We start from the raw sequence: 26,293 nt of genomic DNA, 5'->3' as shown, positions 1-26,293 counted from the left end.
GCATCCACTCTTTTGGGAAGGTTTTTCACAGGATTTTTGTTTAGTGCAACAAGACACAGTTGTGCTGGAACAGGAAAGTGCCCTCCTCACACTGGTGCCACAAAGTTAGAAGCATCCAATTGTCCTCATTGTGCATCCTCATTGTTAGGGTCAGGAGGAGCGGCATGTATCCGCTCCCCTCCAAATCTCCACTCTCACCCCATATACTTATATTACTATATAAATACGATGCAATGTGATGTAACATTTGCGTAGTGGTCTTATCACCAGAGCAACAAATGGAATGATCTAAACATCAGGAGCCTGGACCCTTCCTTTGGTTGTTATGTTATGTAATGTTTCACAAGAATCACTTTTCACACATGGCATTGTGCTATAGAGGATACATTTCGTACAAACTACTTGCCCTGAGGCTTTTTTGTATGTTTTCTTTTTCTTCATTGTATTGTGAATGCAAACATTAAAAACATTTATGTAATTTATGTATTTTCCTTGCACGCATTGGTACGTTTTACAGCTTATTTATCTTTTAAAAAGCGTCATAGCAAGGTTCAAAATGTATTTATATCTTAAAACACTAAGACAAAGTATTTACTTATCTGTTGATTATACATATTTCAACAATTTACAGTATAATAGTGATGAGATATCTGTTTGTGTACTGCTGCAATAGCATCTATAGTTTAAACCCTTCCTCTCAAGAGAATTTTGGTCAAGATATACCAGAGAGTTTCCATGAGAAGATTCTAGCTGTGAAGGAAAAGGAAATCCTTGAGGACAGCCAAGTGTTCTCCCTGATGCCAATGTGAGAATATGCAAAGCAAAAACAGTCACATTTATTATAATTTGCCATTAACCATTCATTTTGCACCAAATTAAATATAAAACAAACAATTTAATTCAGAACATGTAAATAAATGATATCCTGCACATAAGTACAATTTGGGATTTAATATAATTTTTTATTTTTGTTATGCTATAGATTATACATGTATTAGATGTAAAGTATTTAGAAATGGTGAATCCATGGAAAAAAAATATTTCTGGAAAACCCCAAGACATTTTGAAATATATGCAAAACATTTATTGATACCATTTAGTGATCTAAATGTATGTTTAAGGGCTTTAAGGGCAGATATTTTTTAAGACACACCTTTGATTTGCCCCTAAAATTTGGATGTCTGATATTTGTATTTTATTTTTTTGTTAATTCAGACATTGACAAATCTACTAATTGAATATAATATATTTTTATTTTTGTTACAAATAAAGCTACATTGGTCTCTTTCTAATGTATATACAGTATACTGTATATAGATACGTATATATATATATATATATATATATATATATATATATATAGATAGATAGATAGATAGATAGATAGATATATATATATAGTTTTATATTTTCGTTGGAAACGGTGAAAGCGGGAGGAGTATTAATTGGTTGTGTCTTAGCTTGTCATGGGACTAGTACTGTTCTGTAGTATAAGAGTTTTCACTCTGGGGTTAAGATGGTTGCGAAACTTATAAAATGCACCAAAGAGGAACAGCGTTCTGTCATACGCTTTTTGTGGGCAGAAAGTGTGCCAGGAGCACACATTCATCTTCACATGTGTGCTCAGTTGAAGAGGTTGCAGGAAAGCTGAATGTACATCTGGGATCTGCCTATGCCCTGATTCATGCTTGTTAACACAAATAGCTAATCAGCCAACCACATGGCAGCAACTCAATGTACCGTATTTGCTCGATTATAAGACAACCCCCCAAAATCAAAATATTAATTTAGGAAAAAAACAAAAAAGCCTGAATATAAGACTACCCTATAGGAAAAAAGTTTTACTAGTAAATATTAATTCATGTAAACTTATTTTCATATTTAATAAAAGCTATGATTGAGAAAAATATATTTTTTATTTCCTTTTATTTGTCAACCTGCCCCCCCAGTTAGGCACATCTGCCCCCAGGCTTGCCACTCTGCCCCCAAAAATGCCTTATACCCCCCTATTTGCCACTCTGCCCCATGATGTGCCTTTTAACCCTCTATATGCCACTCTGCCTCCAGAAATGTCTTATACCCTCCTATATGCCACTGTGCCCCATGATATGCCTTTTAACCCCCTATATGCCCCTCTGCCCCATGATATGCCTTATACCCCTATATGCCACTCTGGCATATAGGGGGTTAAAAGGCATATCATGGGGCAGAGGGGCATATAGGGGGTTAAAATGCATTTCTGGAGATATATATATATATATACTGCTAACAGCAATCACACTCCTATCAAGCCAAGGCAGCCAGTACATGCTGCAACCTGGGGATGTTAGAAGTGTGATTACAGCCTCCCTATGCCATGCTACCACCCCCACCCCCCTTACACATCCATGCTATCACACACACACACTCATTCACAAACATTTAAATACTCCATACTTCACACAGTAATCACAAAAACCCTCCCCCACCCCCTTACCTGAACTGCAGATCTCTCACTCGCAGACTTCTGCAGGGGCCCGGCTGTGTGAGCAACTTCTCTGGCCCCGCCCTCTCCTTCCTCTGGGGGCGGGGCCAGAGAAGTTGCTCACACAGCAAGTTATATGAGTTATATGAGGACTGTGCTACCTTCCTGTTCTCCTGCTGCTAATAGCAGAGACGCTGCTCGGGATCAAAGCCTGGTAAGCAGCACGGCCCCAGCAGAATGAGGTCTGATTATAAGACGACCTCGATTATAAGACGAGGGGTATTTTTCAGAGCATTTACTCTGGAAAAAAACCTCGTCTTATAATTGAGCAAATACGGTATTTAGGCATGTAGATGTGGTCAAGACCACTTGCGTGAACAGGGCATGGCTGTTGGCGCCAGACGGGCTGGTCTGTGTGGATTCTGTGTGGGCCAGTCAAGTTGTTCCACACCAAACTACCAGGGCCTTAACAGAATCTTAACTCCTCGTCATCCATGTGTACTGGATAAAGATGACATCAGTGGTAGACAGATAATACAGGATATAATCTTATATGATGGGATTGGGAGTACATAAATACACTAAAAAAAGTCAATTTACAGTCAATCAACTGAAGTCACAATTTAGTGCAACTAATCCTTTTTAATAAAATATGCAAATTGAAATAGCGTTAATAGCACAATACCTTTACTTTTCCTCTCACTGATTTCTGGACCTAGGACACACCAGGACAGGCTCTGCCACACGGATATCGAGACACACACTAGGACATGCTCTGCCACACCGATACCCAGACACACACACGACAGTCTCTGCCACACTGACACCCAAACACACATACCAGGATAGGCTCTGCCACACAAACACACACACCAGCATAGGCTCTGCCACACCAACACCCAGACACACACACCAGAACAAGCTCTGTTACACGGACACCAAAATACACACACATCAGGACAGGCTCTGCCACACCGACACCCAAACACACACATCAGGACAGGCTCTGCCACATCGACACCCAAACACACACACCGGGACCAGCTCTGCCACATCGACTCCCAAACACACATACCAGGGCAGGCTCTGCCACACTGACACCCACATCTGGACAAGCTAAGCTACAACAATAAAAAAAAGCATTTTCCACACCGCTTTGTCATTGAAGTTCCCTTTTGTGTTTTTGCCCCCTTGTGTATCGCCCTCAGCCAGCACTATGTGTATTTATGCCCCCAGCCTGTCCCTCCCTTTAGTATTGATTTAAGTAATGGCCCCAGCTGCCCCCTTGTGTATTAATGTAGACGTGGTCAAGACAACTTGCTGAAGTTGAAACTGAACATCAGAATGGGGAAGAAAGGGGATTTAAGTGAGTTTGAACGTGGCATGGTTTTGGTGCCAGACAGGCTGGTCTGAGTATTTCAGAAACTGCTGATCTACTGGGATTTTCACGCACAACCATTTCTAGGGTTTACAGAGAATGGTCCGAAAAAGAGAAAATTTCCAGTTGTGTGGATGAAAGTGCCTTGTTCATGTCAGAGGTCAGAGGAGAATGGGCAGACTGGACTGAGATGACAGAAAGGCAACAGTAACTAAAATACAACCAAAATCGTTACAACCAAGGTATGCAGAATACCATCTCTGAACACACAAGACGTCGAACCTTGAGGCAGATGGGCTACAGCAGCAGAAGACCACATCTGGTGCCACTCCTGTCCACTAAGAACAGGAAACTGAGACTGTGAAAGCCCATCTGTTGATACCCTATGTTATTTTGGCCTTATTCCTGTTTTCCTGTGTTACACCCTATCCCTGTGGTTTTCACAAGGATTAAAGGTTACACGGACCCTGTATACCCCTAATGTTGGTCGCATTCCACCTTCCCCCTGCTTGGCGCCTGACCGGGACATAGCCGCAAATTCATGGAACTGTACGACGGCTAGGAACCGCGGTGATGCCCGCTGACAATTGAAACGGTGTCGCTACGGACATCCTTTGTCCCATCACGTCGCTCTTTTGAGGTTACATTAAACTCGGGGTGGGCAACACTCGGTGGTGGTCAATGAGAGGGAGCTCATGTGGGTTTTACTGCCAATTATTACCAATTTTTCAGGACCGGGGTTACCCAGCCAGGGCTATGGAACGTTGGTCCTGCTACCGCACAAACTATTCCCTGGAAAGTTTCCGACACTGTCACTCAGGGTCCCGTCGCCATTGCTGGCCATAGAACTGTATGGAGGTGCTGGTCTGTCTGGGAGGTGATGAGATTATACCTTTAATCCTATCATGTGTGTGTAAGTACCTGTGCTGCCCTCAATAAAGTCAGTTCTGTTTTACCCCTACACTAAGTCTCGGCTAGTGCTTGAGGGAATATTAAGTGTTAATCCCTTGAGCAATTGAGCTTTCAGCGGCAAGGAAGATCTCTACGGCGGAGATACTTCAAGTACGGGTCTCCATCACAGTGGCCTGGTCTGATGAGTCTCGATTCCAGCTGCGACATTCAGGTGGCAGGATCGGACTTTGGCGTAAAAAACATGAAAGCATGGATCCATCCTGCCTTCCATCAATGGTTCAGGCTGGTGGTGGTGTAATGGTGTGTGGGACATTTTCTTGGCACACTTTGGGTCACTTAGTACAAATCGAGCATTGTTTAAATGCGACAGTCTACCAGAGTAATGTTTAAAAATACCAAAATAGTGCCTGTACCCCTTAAAAGTGAATTAGAATAAACCGAGGTAATATGACCTTATATGGATGCTCCATATATACATACTCCATGTAGGGAGTCCCAATATCGTCATCTATAAAAAACAAAAAGGAAGAAGAAAAATAAACATAGAGTAATACGTAAAGAGAAAACATATAGTATCCAACGCAACAGGCGTCTCCCACACAATTGGTAGTGGCTCTTGGAACTGGGAGGTACATAGAAATAATGTAATGTAATCATAACTAAAAATAAAAACATCTCGATTCTTACGTAAAATGTCTTAAAATAAGGTGTCTTTGTGGCTATTGCAGTTATAGCTTCACTATAAGAGCATCCCTCCAGACAGTGTATTGTTGCTGACCATGTCCATCCCTTTATGACCACAGTGTACCCATCTTCTGAGGGCTTCTTCCAGCAGGGTAATGCACGACCTCACAAAGCTCTTATCATCTCCTGGAAAACATGGCTGATGTGGTTACAGTAATGCCCCCACACTCTTGTGTATTGCCCCCAGCTAGCCTGACATTATATATATATGCTCATCGTATATTTACCGCCCAGCCCCCCTTTTAGCATTGATGTGATTCCCCCAGCCAGCAACCCTTGTGAATTAATACTCCCACATCCTTGCATATTGCCCCCCCCCTTTAGAATCATGTCAGACCTGGCACCCAGATTGCCTCCAGGTTCGAAGCATATGACTTGCCATCTTTGCCCCCATGTGGCAGCCTAGGCTCAAACAGCCTCCCTGTGCCATGCACCCCCCCCACACACACATCCATGCTATCACACACATATTCAGTCATTTACTCATTCACATTCATTCACTCATTCATATACTCATTTACAGATGTTCATTCATTCACTCATTTACAGATAATAATCCATTCACAGATACGCATTCACAGATATTCCTTCACAGATACTCATTTACAGATACTCATTCATTCCCTCAATCATGCATACTCGTTCATACCCCTTTCCCAAACCTCCTTACCTGAACCGCTTCCCTCTGTCTTTCCGAAATGCTTCCCTCGGCCTTGACTGGGCCTATTTTCAGATAGGGGCCTGCAGCTGCAGCTCCTTTAGCCCCTACATTAATCCAGCCCTACAAACTGTCTTTATGGACTTTTCTTTGTGCACTGGGGCACAATCATGCTGGAATAGAAAAGGGGCCTTCCCCAAACTGCTCCCAGAAAGCAGGAATGATAGCATTGTCTAAAATGTCTTGGTATGCTAAAGCATTAACATTTCCCTTCACTGGAAGTAAGGGTCCTAACCAAACCTTTGAAAACAACCCCATACAATTATCCCTCCTCCACCAAACATTACAGTTGGCACAATGTTACCTCAGACGGGTATTGTCCTCCCGGCATTTCACAAACCTAGATTTGCCATCAGACTTCCAACCAGAGAAGCCTGATTCGTCACTACACAGTTCCACTGAGTTCCACAGAGTCCAGTGGCGGCGTGCTTTGCACCACTTGATTCAACACTTGGCATTGGACTTGATGATATGAGGCTTCCATGCAGCTGCTCAGCCATGTAAACTCTTTCTATGAAGGTCCTGACGCACAGTTTTTGTGCTGACATTAATGCCAGTGGAAGTTTGGAATTCTTCATCTATGGAATAAACAGAGCTTTGGCGACTTTTATCTAACATGTGCCTCACCACTGGCCACTAATACCGTTTACAGTTGACGTGGAATATTTAGCAGGGCTGAAACTAAATTGTATGTATATAAAATAATTCCAAATATTTTGGGCCTTCCCATCTGTAGTTCAATTAATCATTTTATTGCAGTCCGCTTGACGGCTGTGATGAAGAATTTCCATGGTGTCAGGAGAAGGAATTGTTATTTTCTGGCACCTCTGCAGTCTTAATTTCATGTTGAAGAACAATTGATTTGGCCCTTTTAGTTTTGGCTACTTACACACAGACTGTCTATTTTGCAAGACACCCTATTAAACTTTTGCTTATAGTAACAGGACACAATATTATTAATAGAATGTTGCTATTGCTAAATGCCTTTTACTGTATTAGTGCTATATGTTGTTTCTGTTATTATAAATTATTACTATTATTGTAGCCCCATGTGTAGCTATAGAACAATAAAGTAAACAAGACAGGCACTCCTTGTGAAGATTTATTGTAATTCCACAGTGAATTGAACAGTGTATTCAAAGCCCATACATGATCCGAACAGTGGGTGGCAAAACAACAAGAGGCTTTACACTTTTTGTGCCTTAATCTGGTACGCTTTGTAGTTATGTCCTCTCAACTAGTAGGCACCTTTCTGATTGGTTCATGTGTCTCACCTGTCCCGGATTAAATCTATTGGCCACTTTGAAGGGACACTCGCCTGTCATCTTTGACGTGTCATTGGCAATAGATGACAACCGAAGGATTCATATTTCCTGTATGTTTACCCATAATCACCTTACCTTGTGTACATAAAAACCATCTGTTTTGCCCAATAACTGGTATTCATTTTGACACCAAATTACATGTTCTGTTGATACTCTGGGGTTTTGTTGGGTAATTTTTTCTCTGGAGCAGCATATTATTTTTGAGAACCATAGTGGCTACCCATCTGTAACTGATGTTTGCAACGATGGTCAGGGACCATCTGTTCTACCTGATTCCCTTTATATTCATCTCTTGCCATGATAATTTCTGTAGAAATAAATATGTAGAATTTAGAATATTCATTGAAGGAAGTGATTTAAAAAAAACATTGATGTTGATTTGAATATTGATATGCCTATTATTTTGCCTATTATTTTGTTTTGTGTTGATATTTAATTATATGTAATATTTCATATTTCCTTTTTTATAGATTTCTAAATATCTAGTACAAGGCTTTCCATGGGACAGGGCAGTCATGCAGTTTGGCAATCTTTTTTGGATTTCAGAGTATGAATGTAATATGGTCTCTCTGCGGGGCCCTGTAGCATTTCTAGTTCCATTTATGCAGAACATCATAGTCTTTTCCTGCAATCCAGCTAGAGACAGAGGGATCTTTAAAGTGGGTCAAAGAACACAGTAGCGGTAGAGGTCTGTGTGTCTTTTCATGGTTTGTGCATCACCTGATGTTGCAGAGCACCAGTATGTGACATTGTATATTGCAGTGTGACATCAAGGGCCATACAGAATATGAGAATTTGCAAGTAGAGGAGTCTGTGCTGGCTGCAGTACAGACATCCACCTCCAAAGCACTTCACTACTGGGAATAGAGCCCTATTAACGAAAGCAAAAATGTGGGAGTTCCGGTGTAAGTATGACTGGGCTGAGGGAGCAACAGTTGAGAAGGGTTTCTAGGAAAGGCTTGCACAGGACCCTGTTATAATTAAAAGCACTGTATACTAGAGATTTGTGTGCTCACTGGCATGCATCAGACTTGAGTATGCATGGTATGTCAGCGAGCAAGCAGAAAAACGTAGTCAACATAATGCCGAATGTCAACATCCATAATTAGATGACCTGATACCTTTAATACTAGTCCAGTGCTAGTCTAGCATAAGAAACTGTAACATTTTGTGGTGCTGTTTTTTGAAGAGATCCTAGGAGTGGCTCTAGTTGGTGCCAGTGAATTTTTGCAAATGTGTAGCTCACCTAACTAGAATATTCTTGCTAGCTGCTAAGTGGCAGAGCTATATGGCTTTATATAAGCTTGGAGCAATGTAATTTGGTGATGTTATATATATATATATATATATATATATATATATATATATGTAATTTAAGAAACATTTGTTTAAACTCACCTATTCTGTTTATTTGCAATATGACGTAGTAACGCATGGGAATATATAACAGAATGTCAGCATCTACAGGGATTATGAAGCATGTCACAGGAGAAGCAACAACCTTATGGTGCTGGCTGCCAGTTTGAATCTTATCCATCTGGATAGCAACTATGCATCATCATTCAAAATGCTTATTATAAATAGCTCAGGAGGTATGGAAAAATGATATCGACATTTTGCAATAGTCCCTAGTTTTCTCAGTCAACAATGATGTAGCATTCAGACACTACAACAAAGTATATACAGTCAATAAATACTTTCTATTATTTTTAGATTTTAACACTAAACCATGATACATCTAGTAGTTAAACCAGTAAGATGATATTCAAGATATCTGTTCCCATTAACCCTTCACTACAGAGGGCAAAACCAACCCACAAGAAAAATGAATCGGTCCTTAAAGAACAATGAAGTCAGAAATATAGCAACTCACCTAAGTAAGTTTTGCATTAAAATTTCCTTAAGAGTATAAAAAAGCAGTTTACTTGCCATTATGTTTTTTTTGGGGGGGGGGTTCAAACATACAATTTTCCCTTTGGGTCTCATGTTTAATGTGCTAATTTTGTACATAGCATTTGCTAGCATAAAAATGTTGGCTACCTCTATACATAAAAAAGTCACTGTGGGAATTGTTGGTCACGTTGGGCACTATGACTAGACCATCACTGTATGCCCCGCTCAATGTGACCAATAATTCACACCAGGGATCCGCTGGATAGAGCAGCGGGCAGAAATGAGGAGGGCTGCCTAATCATATTGTGTGTATGGGAAGGGTTGGATTTATGGTTCATGCTGTGTACAGAGAGGAGCTGTTTCATAGTGTTGTATATGTGAGGGGGGAAGTGGCTGTCCTACACTGTCATGGGCAGAGAGAAGAAGGGCTGCTTAATGGTGTTATGTTTGGGGGAGGTAGAATCAAAAAGCGTAGAGAGAGAACAACAATCAACAAACAAAATATCAAGAGATTCTTTTTAAAATAATACACCTTTCTGCCATAAAGCATGCAAAACTCACGTGCCTAAATTTTTAAATTAAGATGTCCTTTACTCATGTAATAGCTGGGAAGCAAAGGGAATGTCAGTTACTACTACCTCTCCATGCATGCACAGTCCTTATCTCTGTTCCCTGCTCTAAACTTTGTAGTGAGATGCAGGAACATCTCATACATTATGACTCCCACACCCTAATCCCATTTTTCAAAAACTTTAAACTTCTCAAATTTTTAATAAGGTACTCAGCTAGAACCTGTACTGTCATCCATTGAGACCGCATCTCTGACATAGACCTTCCATATGTCAATGGCATTAAATATGTCTCTTTCCTCTTCTATGTTATGTATCATTCCGCATTCTAAACTGTAAGCACTGTACTCCAACACTGATTTTCAAAAACAAAAGATAACCAGGTCATCAGGTTTTGACCTATGATTAATCCTTACATGGGTCCAAGTGCACTGGTTGTTTGCTGAAGTCCCATACACGCTAATGTCTGATGCATTTTGAGAAACACACATAAATTTGTCCTGCAAATAGAACCCTCTCAAGTTTGTCTCAAACAAAAAATAGGTTGTGAACCTAATGTAACTGTTAAAAATCAGGTCTGGTGTTCCCTTATGTGCCAGTTTGTCTCTAAGTTTTTTTAATTTGTATTTCTATTGTAAATTGCCAAGTACATTGTTGGTGCCCCATCAATAAAGGATAATACTAAAGGATTTGTTTGTTATTGGACTAACGACCGTCACGTCCCTTTGCTTCTAGTGCTTTTCTAAGATCATAAGTGAAGAGGTGCATATATTTTACTCGTTCCAGTGAGCCTCTCAGGCTCATCCCTCTGCGATCCCCTGAGATCATTGCCATAGTGAGAAGCTTTTTTTAGATGCTCGTCTCACAAAGAACACCGCAATTATTAGGATTAAAAGAGATGTGTGCTTCTCGTCTGTGCCATGAACCTCACTGTGGGAATCACGACCAGGCAGAGAATACAATAATCTGTCATTTAAAAAGTCAAGAGTGAAAACATTATCATTAATGACCATTTAAGGCTGGGTTTCTTGAACAATATTAGACTGACTTGCCTCATGTGTATTTAATATACGGTAAATATCAGTAGATGTTATTTAGCAAGATTAATGTATATGAAGAAAACAGTAGTGATGGTAGTGCAAGGTTTAGAAGATAGCAGCTCAAAAAAACACACGTGGAATGACCCCCTATTCCACAAAGTGCAAACATATATATATTCTGGCGCTTTCACACCATAAAAGTGTGGAGCGCTAAAACAAATATTTTTTAAACTCACCCTTTATAAGTAGTTGCTGAGTGGTAACATGTAATGGAAAAAAACAGAAATACAAAAATAATAGTGCAGTATGTCTGTATATAGAAGTAGATAATATATATATCCTACAGAGTGCGTACTCACAATTTAAACAAGGCCTTGAATAAAAAGCTCTCCTGAAAATCATATGGCTGTGCCCTTAAGGCAGTACTTCACCTAAACGACGCTCTGTGTTTTTTTCCTCCCTTGCTCTGAGCCATAAAATTACCTGGCTCTGAGTGTTGTGGCTTGTGCCTAATATAGGGTAGGCAGACCCTTCTTTAACCCCTTCAGGACCGGGTTTTTGATACTAAGGTGACGCTAAAAGACCGGAGCCGTTTTTGCTGTCTTTCTTCAACTGTAATTTCTCTCTCACCCACACAAATCATATATTGTTTTTTTCAGCACAAGTAGGACTTTCATTTGAAACCATATTAAGCTGGGTAGTACATTGTTTTGTTTGAAATAAACTGGAAAAAGTGGGAGGAAAATGAAAAAAAACACATTGTTTTGTATACATACAAATTGTACACACATTGAACCAACGGGAAAAAAGTATCCAAAATATATTCATTAACTTGTCCTGATTTGGAAACCATCCAATATGGCCAGGATTTTCATCTATTTTGACCAGTATAGGGCAAATATTGCAAGGCATGCATCACGTTTTTAAAATGTAATTTTTTTTCAAATTTGGCAAATAACTGCAATAGTTGTCACAGATACTGATTATCCCCCAAAAATTGTATGTTTACGAACAGTAGATAAGTCAAGGTGTACAACTAGGGTCATTTTGACAGTTTTCAAACAAGGATTTTATTGCCAATTGCTGCCAAATTTTGAGGGTTTTTTTTATTTTTGGGGTTTTTTTTTGCATATGTTGCAATGTTGCTTTAGATTTCATATTATATTTTATATAGAATATGTGCAACTGCAGAAAAAAACAACAAATTGTGTTCACCAACATCCCCCGGTTCCAAGAAGGCCTTATATGCATGGTTCATGCATTTTTTTGAGGAAGCTATGAGGGCAAAACTGGAACATGCGAATTTTAGTTTTCAAATTGGAATTTTCAGAAATTGGTTTACTGCGCCCATATCCCATTTGGGACATTTTGGAAGCCCCCCCACTGTAAATAACCCCATAAAAGTATATGTTTATGAACAGCAGACAAGTCAAGGTGTTCAACTGTTTTCAGGCAGCCATTTCTTCACTGATGTCTGCCAAAGTTCAAGGAAAATTTATTTTATTGCATTTTTAACGCATACATTTCAATGTTGCATTGAATTTCTTGTACACCATAAGTGCAACAGTGGAAGAAAACACCACATTTTGTTCACCACCATCCCCTGATTCCAACAAGGCCTCATTTTGGAAGCCCCCCAATTTAAATTACCCCATAAAAGTATATGTTTATGAACAGTAGACAAGTCAAGGTGTTCAACTAGGGTAATTTTGACAGTTTTCAGGCTTGTTAGTGACAAGTTTAAGCGACTGACATTGATCAGGGGGACCGATCAATAATCAGTGACTTAAAATGTCACCAAGTGACCAGGTTATAATTATGTATTTTTTTTAATTAATATTTTTTTTCCACAATTACCCTAGATGACCCCTCTCTCTTTCTAAGGCAGGGTCATCCAGGGGCTGCCATAATGATCAGATCACTCCTATTGGCCAGGAGTGATCTGATCATCATCAGCCGACTTACGAAACTCACAGCATTTGACCTGGAAGCACCCTGGACTTTCAGGTCAGTGCTGTTATTTTATTTTTTTAACTCTTTCAATGCTGATGCTGATCCATTGGAGCACAGCATTGACAGATATTTAGTCCCCACAAGCTTGTGGGGACAAATGTTAACCCCTGCAATGCCACAATTGTGTCATACACATAGCGGCATTGAAGGAGTTAACGCTGCACTGTCGCTCTCATGGAGCGATCAGGCAGCAGGGGAGGGATGGGGCTGGTCTCCACACTCATGTGGAGACAGAAGAACCCTCTCCCCCTGTCCCTGAAGCTGCCTCTGGCAGCTGGGATGCAATTGCTGGTCCATGCCTACAGGAGTCATCAAAGGGCTTGTGGGAGCTCGTTTTTGCTGTTGCTGGTCTGCCTGACCACCAGCAGCAGAGCCCCGTACAAAACGGGAATTAACCCCTAAAATGCCACGGCATTGAAGGGGTTAACACTGCACTTTCGCTCTCATGGAGAGATCAGGCAGCAGGGGGATGTCGTGTCAACACTTAACCCCCTTTCCTGAAGATGCCTGTGACCTTTCACGGCTGTCAGAGATCAGAGTTCCCCGCACCGGGGAATTCTCTTTGACAGTCGGGGAAAGTCTGCACGATGTACGCAGACAACCCCCGCTACTAACCGCACCTCCTTCCGGCTGCAGCGGAAGTTGTCTACACTTCTGTGTAGCCGGTGAGTCAGAAGCACCGGTAAGTTTTTTTGGGGTGGGGGGCATAAGACAGGAGGATCCAGGTCCCCTGTAGCGCTGCGGGGGATTTGGATCTTAGTCTCATTGTCAGACCTATTTGAGGTCTGATTATAAGACGACCCTGATTTATAAACAAAGAACCAAGTAACGGGTCTAGAGGTAGTAGTCCTTGACATGTTTTATTGATCACAACTTTTTCATACTGCAAGTTTTATTATCGCATCTCTGCCTTTTGGCTAAAATCAAATGAGTACCTGCGAGAGGGGGGGGAAAAGCTTTGTCCTCAGTTGTAAAGCCAAGCAGGCTTCAGGAATCCTGATGTACACTTGGGAGCTCCCTGGCACTTTTCTTGTCCACAAGTCACATTACACACTTTTTGTTTGTTTTTGTGCATGTTATTGTTTTGACACAGTCACTTGTTCACTGTGAAATGCAACAGTGGGGTGCACATTGTGCCCTAGTGTAACTTGGCTTTGCTTTTAGACAATGTTTGTCGATTTGCACCCAAAATGTTTGCCTTATACAGAGATTCATACATTAACTACATTTCTTTGTTTACAGACACTTACAGTTTAACATTTTAGTACTGTAGATCACCACTGTTACATTTTTTGTTATTTTGTTCACCAAAGGAAGCATGTGTCTTTTAATCTTTTTACTTCATCTTGAAACAATATTCCTAGAATGTGAGGCATTAGTATTAGCGGAGGTTTATTAAAGCTCTCTCCGCAGTCCACTGCTGCCTTATAAACCCTGAAAATAGGTACACAACCAAGCTAATCACTGAAGGACAGGACCCTAGCAGAAACTAAATTACATTTGCTATGGTAAACTCATACACAACAGCAAACAATGAATCAAAACATAAAGTAGTACAATATAGACATGTCTTGCTAGACTCTCCATGTGTTAATTAGCTGTATTATCATTACTTTGGGTCAACAGGAATTCTCAAATCTGTTGTGAACCTTTGCTTCAATGAGAATACGGGATACAATTTTACAAAGCCTGACAATAATATAAATATGTTTATGAAGCAGAAATATGTAAATTTGTAGTTAAAAACAACAGTTACGCCCATAACTGGAAATACCCAGAGACTGACCCGGGGTCTGAGAGTTTTTGCCTAAATGTGCAGATTATCAGGGTCACAGACTCCTTAGTTTTCTTAACCGCTGTAATCATATATACTGTATATAAGGCTATCAACTGGTGATTTTGCCACCAGTATGTTATGGTTGATATCCTTTCTTGAACAGATATGACTCAAGCTTATCTTTAAAATATTGACACGTCAAGGTTTCCATGAGGACTGGTTTCAGAGCCATTTGGTCAGTCGCTACAAAGAATCTTCACAATGGGCAATCAAAGGGTTAATATTTCATGTGTCTCAGGGTAAGCTTATATAAATACCTTCCTAGGTATGGTTATGACTCAGAGAATATTTGTTTGTTAGCCTCACAGGGTTTTCGCACTTTACTATTATTGTGCTTGATATGTGAACCATTAAGTGATGAGCCATCATCCCAAGAGGTCAATTGTGTATTTTAATAGCTTTGTCGTTTACCCTCTAGACAAACATTTCTAGTAAACAAGACACCGGTGTTGACCAGCATCCTTTATAGCTAAATAAAGCAAACATCCTTAGATTTCAGATATCAAGACACAGAACTATATACTTCTCATTTTATTGGACCAGGCGTGTAATCTAGTCACAAAAATCTTATTCTCTTTGTGGGCGGGTGTTATTTTTAAGCAGGTGGTTTGGGGGGGTCTTCTCTTTCTACATTTCTCCACAATACAAATTATTTGATTGTAAAAATAAAATGTAATAAAGACACTTAGGTAAGGGGTTAAGATCAGGTATCAGGCATACCAGTTGGTCACATCACACTGTAGGGTAGTGGTAACCTGGCTATTAGCATGTAAGCATTTGAAGTTTGAATCTGAGATTAGACTACAGCTTGGTGGTCATCATCTGTGTCAGAAAGGCTTACTCACAGACATACTGCAGGAAACCCTTACTTGCATATTCACTTATGCCATTTGCACTTTATTCTAAAACAAGATTAAGATTAAAAAACAATTAAAAAATCACACAGGTCCCTTGCATCACCTGTTCACTAAGAAGGTGGCCAACACTGGTGTTGGTAGACAGTAGTTTAATTAACACTTGGTGGCACTTTTTCCACCCTGCACCAAGGGAGAAAAAGAGGGCTAAATGTCAAAAACGTGTTAAAATAAAAAACAAAACAATTGTGATTCACTCACTCAGTTCTGCTTAGAAGTTTATGAGTTGGTTGCAGCAACTGAGGGAATTAACCTTATATCAAACAATGCAGAAGTGACGTTACAAAAGACTTGGAAAATGGCAGACTTTAACAAGAAAACCAATGCACTTTACTGCGCTCTTTGCATACAACATAATAGCATCATTGTCAAATTATCTGAACTTTTACAGTTCTGTAATAATCTGAAACATACCCCTTCTTGTGGATATACAATGTAGGCAATATTTATCTGACAAATAGACTACAATTCCAACAAAGAAAAAATTCCATGCTTATATGTTTACCGTACAATTGGGCTGTGTACACTTTCTCAGGGTCAAAAACATTTTTATTAGCCTTTTCTTAACCAAGCTAGAAGACTTTAATCCACTAGTAATACAACATATAAATTAAAAAAAATCTTTTTTAGCCATAACAAAAAAGGAAAACATCTCCCATTACATAGAACCCAGTATTGGATGTTGGCAGTTGTAATACTTCTATATTCAAATTTCCAAAAAAAAAAAAAAAAAAAAACACATTAAAAAAAAACGAACAAACATGATGCAGATATTTTCCACGCCCATTCAAACCTCTGGGCCTTCACCTCCCGGCACCAACTATGGAGAGAATAAAATATTTAGTTTGGTTAATGTATATATTTGGAAGACTAAAATGCTGCATGACAGACATGGGACAAAAGTAAACAAAGAGCACCATATACAAAACTGATAAAATACTGAAGCAATAATACATAATCTGCGATTTTATAGAGCTTTTTTTCCCTGCAAGACTTATAGCACTTATATACAACTATATAGACATACATATAAATTAAGGGTTTTGGATGGTCAGATGAGCTGACTGAATGCCTTTTTTTTTTTATTCTTTTTCAAGTTCGTAATGCGGTAGACTTCAAGAGTTCTGGAGCAGTGTGGCTAAATGGCCAGGAACCAAATAGCTTCTATGGTGGACACAAACTGGAGGGATCTGATGCCTGACCAAGGAAAGCGTGATGTAATACAGGGTGTGAAGAGCTCTTTCAGAAGGAGCTCCGTAGACTAATTCTGTTGGAGCCAATGAGCATGATCAGATTTTTTTTTTACTCTAATCTACCAATGAGGAAAAAGTATTGCTTTGGTGGCATCTGAAATCTGACTGTAAAAGGATCTTAAAGATGTTATAACGATAAATGGGCCTCCAGTTGGGTTGCCACTACTTTTTCAATAGTTTTCAAAATGGAAGGTCAGATACCAGTCTGTAATTTGCCATCTGATTAAGGTTTCTCTCGGAGGGGTTGTTTTACCATCACTTTTTTTTTTTTTTTTTTTTTGGAGGAACCAAAAAGTTTTTAGTGAACTTTGCACTATTTTTGTGAGGGGTGGGGCGAGCGTTTCAATGCATGTGCACACAAGAGTTGTTGAGGCAGGGTCTAGGTCACACGTAGTGAAGCACAAGTTTTGCATGGTTCTTTTTAGGGCTGCAACAACTAATCGATAATGAAAATCGTTGCCAACGAATTTCATTATCGATTAGTTGAATCGATTTTTATCGATTATAAAATGAGGTTTTTTCGAGCAAACGCTCTGAAAATTACCCCTCATTATATAATCCGTTTCAGTGACTCACAGCAGCAGCTCCTACTTACCAGTCCCTCCCTGTAATCACTGTGACAACTGGCCCAGCCCCTTCCTCCTCCAGGCCAGAACCACATGGCTGTGACACTCATCTAAGTATAAAATTACTATTTGGGCTGCTGAAAGTTAGGGGAGGTGGGGGTTAATTGAGGGGCAGTAATGGTTAATGGGGTCTTTAGGGTTAATTTAGGGGTTGTTGTGGTTGATGGGGTCTTTAGGGGATGCTGTGGTTGATGGGGTCTTTAGGGTTAATTTAGGGGATGCTGTGGTTAATGGGGTGTTTAGGGTTAATTTAGGGGTAGTTATGGTTAATGGGGTGTTTAGGGTTATTTTAATGATGAGGACTGAGGGTTAATTTAATAAAGTTAACTTAAGGTGCAGTTAGAGATAAAGGGGGGGCAAACGAAGGGGAATCTAAATCCTGGGGGCAGTGAAGATTAACCCAGTACTTATTTATAAAAGTATGGTGTCAGTGTGATGTGAACAGGTCTGTGACTATTAGGGGACTATGAGATATCTGGGGGTATAAGGCATATCTGGGGAGGACGGAGAGACATATCTGGGGGTATAAGGCATATACGGTATATAAGGCATATATGGGGAGGGCAGTGTGGCATGTCTGGGGAGGACGGAGTAGTGTATCAGGGTGTATAAGGCATATCTGGGGCTACAGTGGCATATCTGGGGGTAGAGTGGAGTGGCATGTCTGGGAGGCAGTGTGGCATGTCTGGAGGACGGAGAGACATATTTAGGGGCATATAAGGCATATACGGTATATAAGGCATATATGGGGAGGGCAGTGTGGCATGTCTGGGGAGGACGGAGTGGTGTATCAGGGGGTATAAGGCGTATCAGGCACAGTGGCATATGTGGGGGTAGAGTGGAGTGGCATATGTGGGAAGCAGCGTGGCATATGTGGGGAGGATGGAGTTGTGTATCAGGGGGTATAAGGCATTTCAGGCACAGTGGCATATGTGGGAGGCAGCGTGGAGTGGCATATGTGGGAGGCAGCGTTGAGTGGCATATGTGGGAGGCAGCGTGGCAAGCCTGGGCTCAGATGTGCATAAATTGAGGGGGGTGGTTGGGAAATAAAGACAAGAAATGCATTTTATCAAGTTTTTTTTTTTATTCTGCTGTTTGTATTTAACATCATTTGTTTATTAAATTATTTTAAATAAATGAAAAATTTACATACTTTTTTGGATCCGATTAATCGAAAAAATAATCGGCCAACTAATCGATTATGAAAATAATCGTTAGTTGCAGCCCTAGTTCTTTTAACTTTCTCTATATAAATGGGTGTCTATATAATAGTAGGAGGGCTTTAATTAGATGCAGTGTCTCTCCTACAGGTGAAAAGGCCAGCTGTTGCTTCCACATGAACATCGGGGCATGGGGGGGTTATGAATGGTTATGGTAATAATTTAGTAAAAAGGATGACCAGAACAATGTTCCCTCTAATTTTTCTTAGGTGGTGTGCGCAAAAAATTTCTCTTGTGCAAATTTTTTTCCAGAGACAAAATCTTGTGCGCACAATATGCTTCTGCAAATGTTCAATTTAAATTGTTATTCTATATTTTTGGAACAGCTCGCTCATGGTTAATAACACTACATTATAGTGTGATAATGTAGTATTAGTTACACAACAGTATTACTTACTGTAATGTTTTTTAAAGGTGAAATTCTCACTGCATAAGTAAATTATGAGCGGATCACGAGCGGAGACTCTAGGCCGCATAAAGGATAAAAAAAAAAAAAAAAATGGGAAAAACTGTTGTGCGCACCTGGGGTGGATCCTGTACGTGGGACCCCCCCACACACACTTTGAAACTGCATAGCTTCTATCGTTAGGCAAACATTGACAGGGGTACAGCATAACTGTTATAATTATTTACTAAGGCAGACATTGACAGTGGTACAGCATAACTGCTAACATTATATAGTGAGGCAAACATTGACAGTGGTACAGCATAACTGCTATCATTATATACTGAGGCAAACCCTGACGGTGGTACAGCAGAACATCTATCACTATATACTGAGGCACGCACTGACGGTGGTACAGCATAACACCTATCACTATATAGAGAGGCACACGTTGACCGTGGTACAACATAACACCTATCACTATACATTGAGCCAGACATTGACAATAATGCAGCATAACCCCAATCACTATATACTAAGCCAAACATTGATGTGGTGTAGGCCTACCACTTTAGTGTCTGGCCTAGCATGTATCTCTATATCTATATAGGGATGCACCGAAATGAAAATTCTGGACCTGAAAATTTAGCATTCATTTGACTGAAACCGAAAATGACCCCCCACACCTTTAAAAACAAAAATAAAAAAAGCAATTTTATTAACCCCTTAAGGGTTAATATAAGTGATTTTCTTCTTTCTCATTTGGTGCTCCCACACATTATATATTGGTTTTTTTAGGACAAACAGGGATTTCTTTAGATACCATTAATGTTATCATATAATCTAATTTACTATAAAAAAAAAAATAATAAAATATGGGGATTTTTTGTTAAAAAATTACTCTCACTTTTTAAACAAAAAACTTTTACTCATCTGCAAAAACGAATGAAAAAACCTGCTAAATAGATTCTACTATTTGTCCTGAGTTTAGAAATACCCAATGTTTTTATGTTTTTTTTTTGCTTTTTTCTGCACGTTATGGGGCAATAAGTACAGGTAGCGTTTTGCTATTTCAAAACCTTTTTTTTTTCCAAATCTGGTAATTCTTCCCCCCCCATGTGCCATTTCTGGTATCTTTGAAGCCGGTCAATGCAATTTACCCCATCAAATCATATATTTTTAAAAACTAGACACCCCAAGGTATTTCAAATGCTGGTAATTTAACCCTTTCCATGCACTCATTTTACCACCAGCCTTTGTGAAACTTTATGGTACGTTGTACTTCAGGTATAAATTTATCGCTCCTGGTATATGTCCCTGTCAAACAACACCCCAATATGTGTTCAATAACATCTCCTGAGCGCAGTGATACCCCACATGCATGGGTTTGTTGGGTTATTTGGGAGGTAAAAGGCCGCCTTTCTGAGGTGTGTATTTTTAGGCCATTTAGACATCTGATCCTACTGCCCCCATGTCCCATATTTGGGACATCTTTGAACCCGGCCAATTCAATTTATCCCATCCACTCGTGCATTTTTTAATACAAGACACCCTATGGGCATTTGTAATGCCAATATTTTAACTCTTTCCATGCTGGAATTTTTGTAAAGAAAGAATTTTAGGACTTGCTTATTCATTTTTTTTTTTTCGGTGACAGTGGGGATTTTTACACGTTACCATATTATTTTTATTTTTTTTTTTAAACATTTTTGAACAATTTTTTTACACTAATCACCCAGTGAGCTGGGCTCCAATGACCTTGCATGGTTGGATGCAGTACCTGCATTCAACCTGCATGAGGAGCTCAAGAGTTCACAAGAGGGTCTGGATAGACCCTCTATGAACTCATATATATTGTTGATGCCATCCTGTGAATGACGGCAACGTCATTTACAGGATGGCACTTGTGGTTGCTCTTCGGAGCAGTCACAAGGCTATCGGGGTAGGGGGTAGTGTAGCTGACATGCCTCGATATCGAGGCATGTCAGCAACACAGTTTATGCTTAGGAAGCGATTCGGATCGCTTCCTAAGCTGTTTTAGCCGGGCGCCGCTGCGATCTTTGATCGGTGCGGCGGCGGCAATTTTTTTGGTTTTAACCCGGTTGGAGGGAGATCCTTGATCTCCCCAACCGAGCTTGCTCCTCTAGCAGCGGACATTACTGTCCGTCTCTGGAGGGGTGCTGTGCACACAACCGGTAGCGGACCGCCCCCCTTCGGTACGCTACTGGTTGTGCGCACAATTTTTGTTCGTGTGCGTTCCCTCTGAAAGCTATGTGTGCAAGCGCACAGCTTAGAGGGAACACTGGACCAGAATAATAATAGGTTTTCTAAAAATCCAAAACCTCCTTTAACCCCTTTGTGATAATGGCTGATTTTATTTTTTTTACCCTTTGTGACAATTTTTACATTTCTGCGCTGTAATTTTAGTCTTTCCCGTTTACTGAACCCACACAAGTTATATATTCTTTTTTTTTTTCTAAAATATGGTGAAAAACTGAGGGGGGGGACTTTTTCTAACTTTTACTCATCTATAAAAGCCAATTAAAAAACTCGCTAAATAGATTATACTATTTGCCCTGAGTTTAGAAATACCCAATGTTTTTATGCACGTTATGGGGCAATAAGTACTGGTAGCGTTTTGCTATTTCAAAACCATTGTTTCCAAATCTGGTAATTCTTCCCCCATGTGCTATTTCAGGTATCTTTGAAGCCGGCCAATGCAATTTACCCCATCAAACCCCAGGGTAGTTCAAATGCTAATATTTTAACTCTTTCCATGCACTAATTCTACCACCAGACTGCCAAACTATGTGGTAGTATTTTTTTGCATGTTTTTCCCCATACACATTTTACTTCAGGTATGAATTAACAGGTCCAGGTATATATCACAGTCATAAAACACGCCAATATGTGTTAAATGTTGACATTTGGTGATCCACCGCCCATGCCCTATTTGGTACATCTTTGAGCTTGGCCATTTCAGTGTGCCCTATAAAACCATATATTTTTGAAAACTAGACACCAGGGTATTTAAAATGCTGGTATTTTAGCTCTTTGCACGCACACATTTTACCACCAGTTTGCAGTAGTATTTTTTGTGTGTATTTTTCCCCACACATTCTACTTTAAGTATGAATTTACAGCTGCTGGTGTATGTCACAGTCACACCCCAATACGTGTTCAGCAACATCTTCTGAGTACAGTGATACCACACATGCATGGGTTGGTCTGGGGGGGGCTAAAAGGTCACATTTGGGGCATGTACATTTTTCAAATTGGGCATGTGATCATACTTGTCCCGGTGGTAATTGGGACATTGTTGAACCCGGACAATTCAATTTACCCCGTCAAATCATACATTTTTTTAAAGTAGACACCCCATGGGCATTTAACATGCCAGTATTTTAACTTTCCATGCAGGAACTGGTTTAAGCTTTAGGTGTTTTTTTTTTTTTTTTTTTACATTTTTTTGGAACTGGAAGGTTCCCCTGATGGTGACATCAGTGGGAAATTATTTTCACATTTTACTATTTTTTTTAAAACTATTTTTCTTCTTCTTTTAATTTATTTTACTAATCACATTGTGATTAGAAAGCTGGGCTCCATTGATTTGCATGGTTGAATGCAGTACCTGTATCCAAACTGCAACTCCATTGCAACTCCGGAGCGGTCACGGTGCGTCCTGGTGTGGGAGTTCGGTGTCCCTGAATGCTTCGTGATCATTGATCACCTCCTAAAGGCTTTAAAAACTTTGACGCTGCGGGGAGGGGCCAGACACGGCCCCTGATGCCGATCGTGGTGTTGCCTCAACGTCAAGGCATTACAGCAACATCGTTTGGTGAAGAAAGCGAACGTAGATCGCTTTCTGCCCCCGTTTGAAGTCATGATGGTCCTGGCACGTCAATTGTCGTTAACCCTTTGTTTTCAGGTGACGTGCCCGGACTGTCAATTGTCATTAAGGGGTTAAAATGTGGCAATGGGAAGATGGGCATCTAAATCAAGACAGTCACAATAACTTTTTTTAAAAAAAAAATAGGTTGGGAAGAACATTTCTAATTAATCTCAGCTTTACCAGGTGTGTGTTTTAATGCATTACAAATATTTCCTGGGTTTGGGATTACACTTAATGCAATAGGTTTCAAGATATGCTTTTTATTGCAGCGAGTCATTCCAGAACTAAAACATTCAACAATAAATTAAAATCATAATCATACCTAAATACTGTGTGTTCCTAGGTACATTTGTGCAAACATATTGTACAAATTATGTAGTAGTACATTTGTTTTCCTCCAGATGCTAGCAACCAACAAATGAACAATTCATCTTCAGGCCCACTGAAATAACCATGGTGTGTGCTACAGTCATATGAGAAGAAATTGTGACTCACCATTGTTATATTGTTTCCATTTAATAAGATTTGATCTAGTTTTGTAATCCGTCTTCCTTCTGGTGTAATCTCACTAAAATTGACAGAGGGAAGAACATAAAAGTTTCACAAAAGGCTCACCTATTCTTTCACATGTTTATAATCTAGAACGACAGAAAAAAAACTTTTAAACTTTTTTTTGTTTTTTTTTTTACACAAATGAGTATGTATACCAGACAGTGATCAGGACTGCAAATGTTACTTACAATTCTGTAACATCTTCTAGTACCATATCTGCAGAGGCAAGTCAAGGTTTTCACAAAGATAAGTCACATTGTTATGGATAATTTAAACACATGTTCAGTATTTTATAATTACTGAAATATTTTGTAAGGACACTAACAAAATGAACAGCAGGATCCCTAGCGTTGAGCTCTGGAGATTTCCGCAATTAAATGGTTCATTTAATTTACCAGTGACACAGGAAATCCAATCATACAATAAATATCAATGGCCCTTTTAACTTGAAATCTCCTTAAATGTTAATACATTTAATTTAAGGGTAATTCATTTGCTCCCTACCAAGTTTACAAGAAGCTGGATACGGCATGGAGAGGTCATAAGGATTGTTTAATTACGTGATGTTTTCTAACTACACCATAATAATAATTAAAAAAAATAATAATTTCATGTCGCTAGCTTCTCTGTTAGGATTATGAACCACTCTACAATACACTACTCTTCCAATCTACTACATTCATTGCAATTAAGATCCATGCAGACAGATACAGACCATTTATCTAGTTTATTTAGCCTTCAATCCCGCAATTCTATAATGAAAAAGAGACTGGAAAGGATACTGACAAAGTCATCAAATCCAAGAAGCGTGCCGACAATTTCCTTGTCACTTTTCATAACAATGTGAATACGGGATCCTATGCATTTATCCACCAGCTCTGTGGAAAAAATTGGGACAAAAAGATATATGAAAAAATGAACAAGTAGGGAGTAGAAAGGCAGTGAATATGGCATCAGAATGTATGTGGTCAGACTGGCCATCAAATGACACCGCTAAGTCCTACAACGATGTGAAGCTTAATAAGCCCCATTTATTTAGTTTCTATATTTACAATTCAATAATATTTGTTTTTGGTGACATCTGAAGTGTTCCCAGAAAAAAAAAAAGTATGTGGCAAACGTTTACATCATAACATAACTATTTATTGGAAGGGCTTGGGCATTCAAGCATTTAGAGACATTTCTAATGTTGAGTTTAGTCATAAAAGTTTGAAATTCACAAGAGGTATAAAACACCCTATAAATGTTAAACGCTAACGGTAGCAGAAACAGAGTGGTGTTGACCTTTCATAATGTAGAGTCAAGGAGGGATGACACATCTCTCCTGTCAACTCTTAAGAGAATTTGAGTAATCAGCTCTTGTGCAAACTATCAGCATGGTTAATAAGCCCAGATAACACATACAGGCTTTAAAAAGAAAATATTATAAACAGAGGAACAAAAAATTAAATATTAGACAGAAAACAAAACAGGCCTGGACATATTTCAAATTAAGCAAAGTAGAGATATTGCATCACTGAGCCAAATGCGTGAGAGAGAGAAAAAAGCACAGCCGACACCCAGAAGTAAATTGAGATAATCATTAAAATCCGAAGCCTAAAATTTGCAATATATTACTTATGTTATAAGGCACACGGCTATTTCGAGAGGATCTTTACTTTAGCACCCCAACCTCTGTGCCTATCGTGGATTAATGTTATCACGAACAGCTACTGCTTTCTTACTTATAACCGTAACATGCAGCGACCGTTTTATGCGTTTAAAATCAAATGGCACGCGCCGATGTGGATGTAAATGACGTCACCGAGGCTTTAAAGACTAACGAAACCGTTTGGCGCAAAATGTATTACCAAGAGGCAGTAGCTGAGACGGGTTGGTGGTAACGTTAGCGGCCATCTTGAGTAAGTTTCTCCTCTCACGTTTCCTAATTCCTTCCTTTTCGTAATTTTCCGCCCTTCTGTATCTTGTACAATCGATCGCCGAGTCAATCGCTTTATCTTTGTGCGCAGTCGCATTAACAGGCTCTCAGGCGACGTGAATCGAAAGCCAAGAAACTTACACTCGTATGAGGCGCTGCAGGGTGTCATGTTTTGTTACAACTATAGACATCAAGCAAACGAACCATTTTACATGTGTGAACCTAAACGTGTAAATTGCCCTGTGCTTCAGCATACAATGTATACGCTTAAAAGATACTATATGTGTTTTGGAGATATTAAAAAGAGATAGACCCCCTACAAACTCATTTAGTGCACCCCAACAAGATATATTTTGGGTTTTTTTCAGCACAAGTAGGACTTTCTTTTGAAATTATATATATTTATATATATATATATATATATACACACAACTCACAATATCAATGATCACCTTTTGATCAATGATCACCTTTTGCCTCCATATCCACTTTATACATGGAGCCCTTGAAAGTAATTTCCCGCTGTACAAGACAGCCTTTTAACAAAACTCGGGTAAGAGGGTCAGTGGCGTCACTACAGGGGGGCAAGGTTATTCCTTGCCCCCCCCCCTGTTGCCCCACCGCCAAATTTGGAATAAAG

General features: G+C 39.6%; 1 protein-coding gene across 1 annotated transcript; it reads right to left on the bottom strand.

The window, feature by feature from the left end:
• Window positions 1-16,530: 16,530 nt before the first annotated feature.
• LSM5 (LSM5 homolog, U6 small nuclear RNA and mRNA degradation associated) lies at window positions 16,531-25,744 on the bottom strand. Its single transcript, XM_053466980.1, has 5 exons — window positions 25,586-25,744; window positions 24,518-24,613; window positions 23,924-23,951; window positions 23,679-23,751; window positions 16,531-16,627 (listed from the first exon to the last, which is right to left on the bottom strand). The coding sequence occupies exons 1-5, from the start codon at window positions 25,629-25,631 to the stop codon at window positions 16,595-16,597; spliced, it is 276 nt and encodes a 91-aa protein (XP_053322955.1). The 5' UTR covers window positions 25,632-25,744; the 3' UTR covers window positions 16,531-16,594.
• Window positions 25,745-26,293: the final 549 nt, after the last annotated feature.

This window comes from Spea bombifrons, chromosome 5 (genome assembly GCF_027358695.1).
Source record: "Spea bombifrons isolate aSpeBom1 chromosome 5, aSpeBom1.2.pri, whole genome shotgun sequence".
NCBI classification, from domain to species: domain Eukaryota; kingdom Metazoa; phylum Chordata; class Amphibia; order Anura; family Pelobatidae; genus Spea; species Spea bombifrons.
Note: the sequence above shows the minus strand (reverse complement) of the source record. Positions and strands in the feature narration are given on the sequence as shown.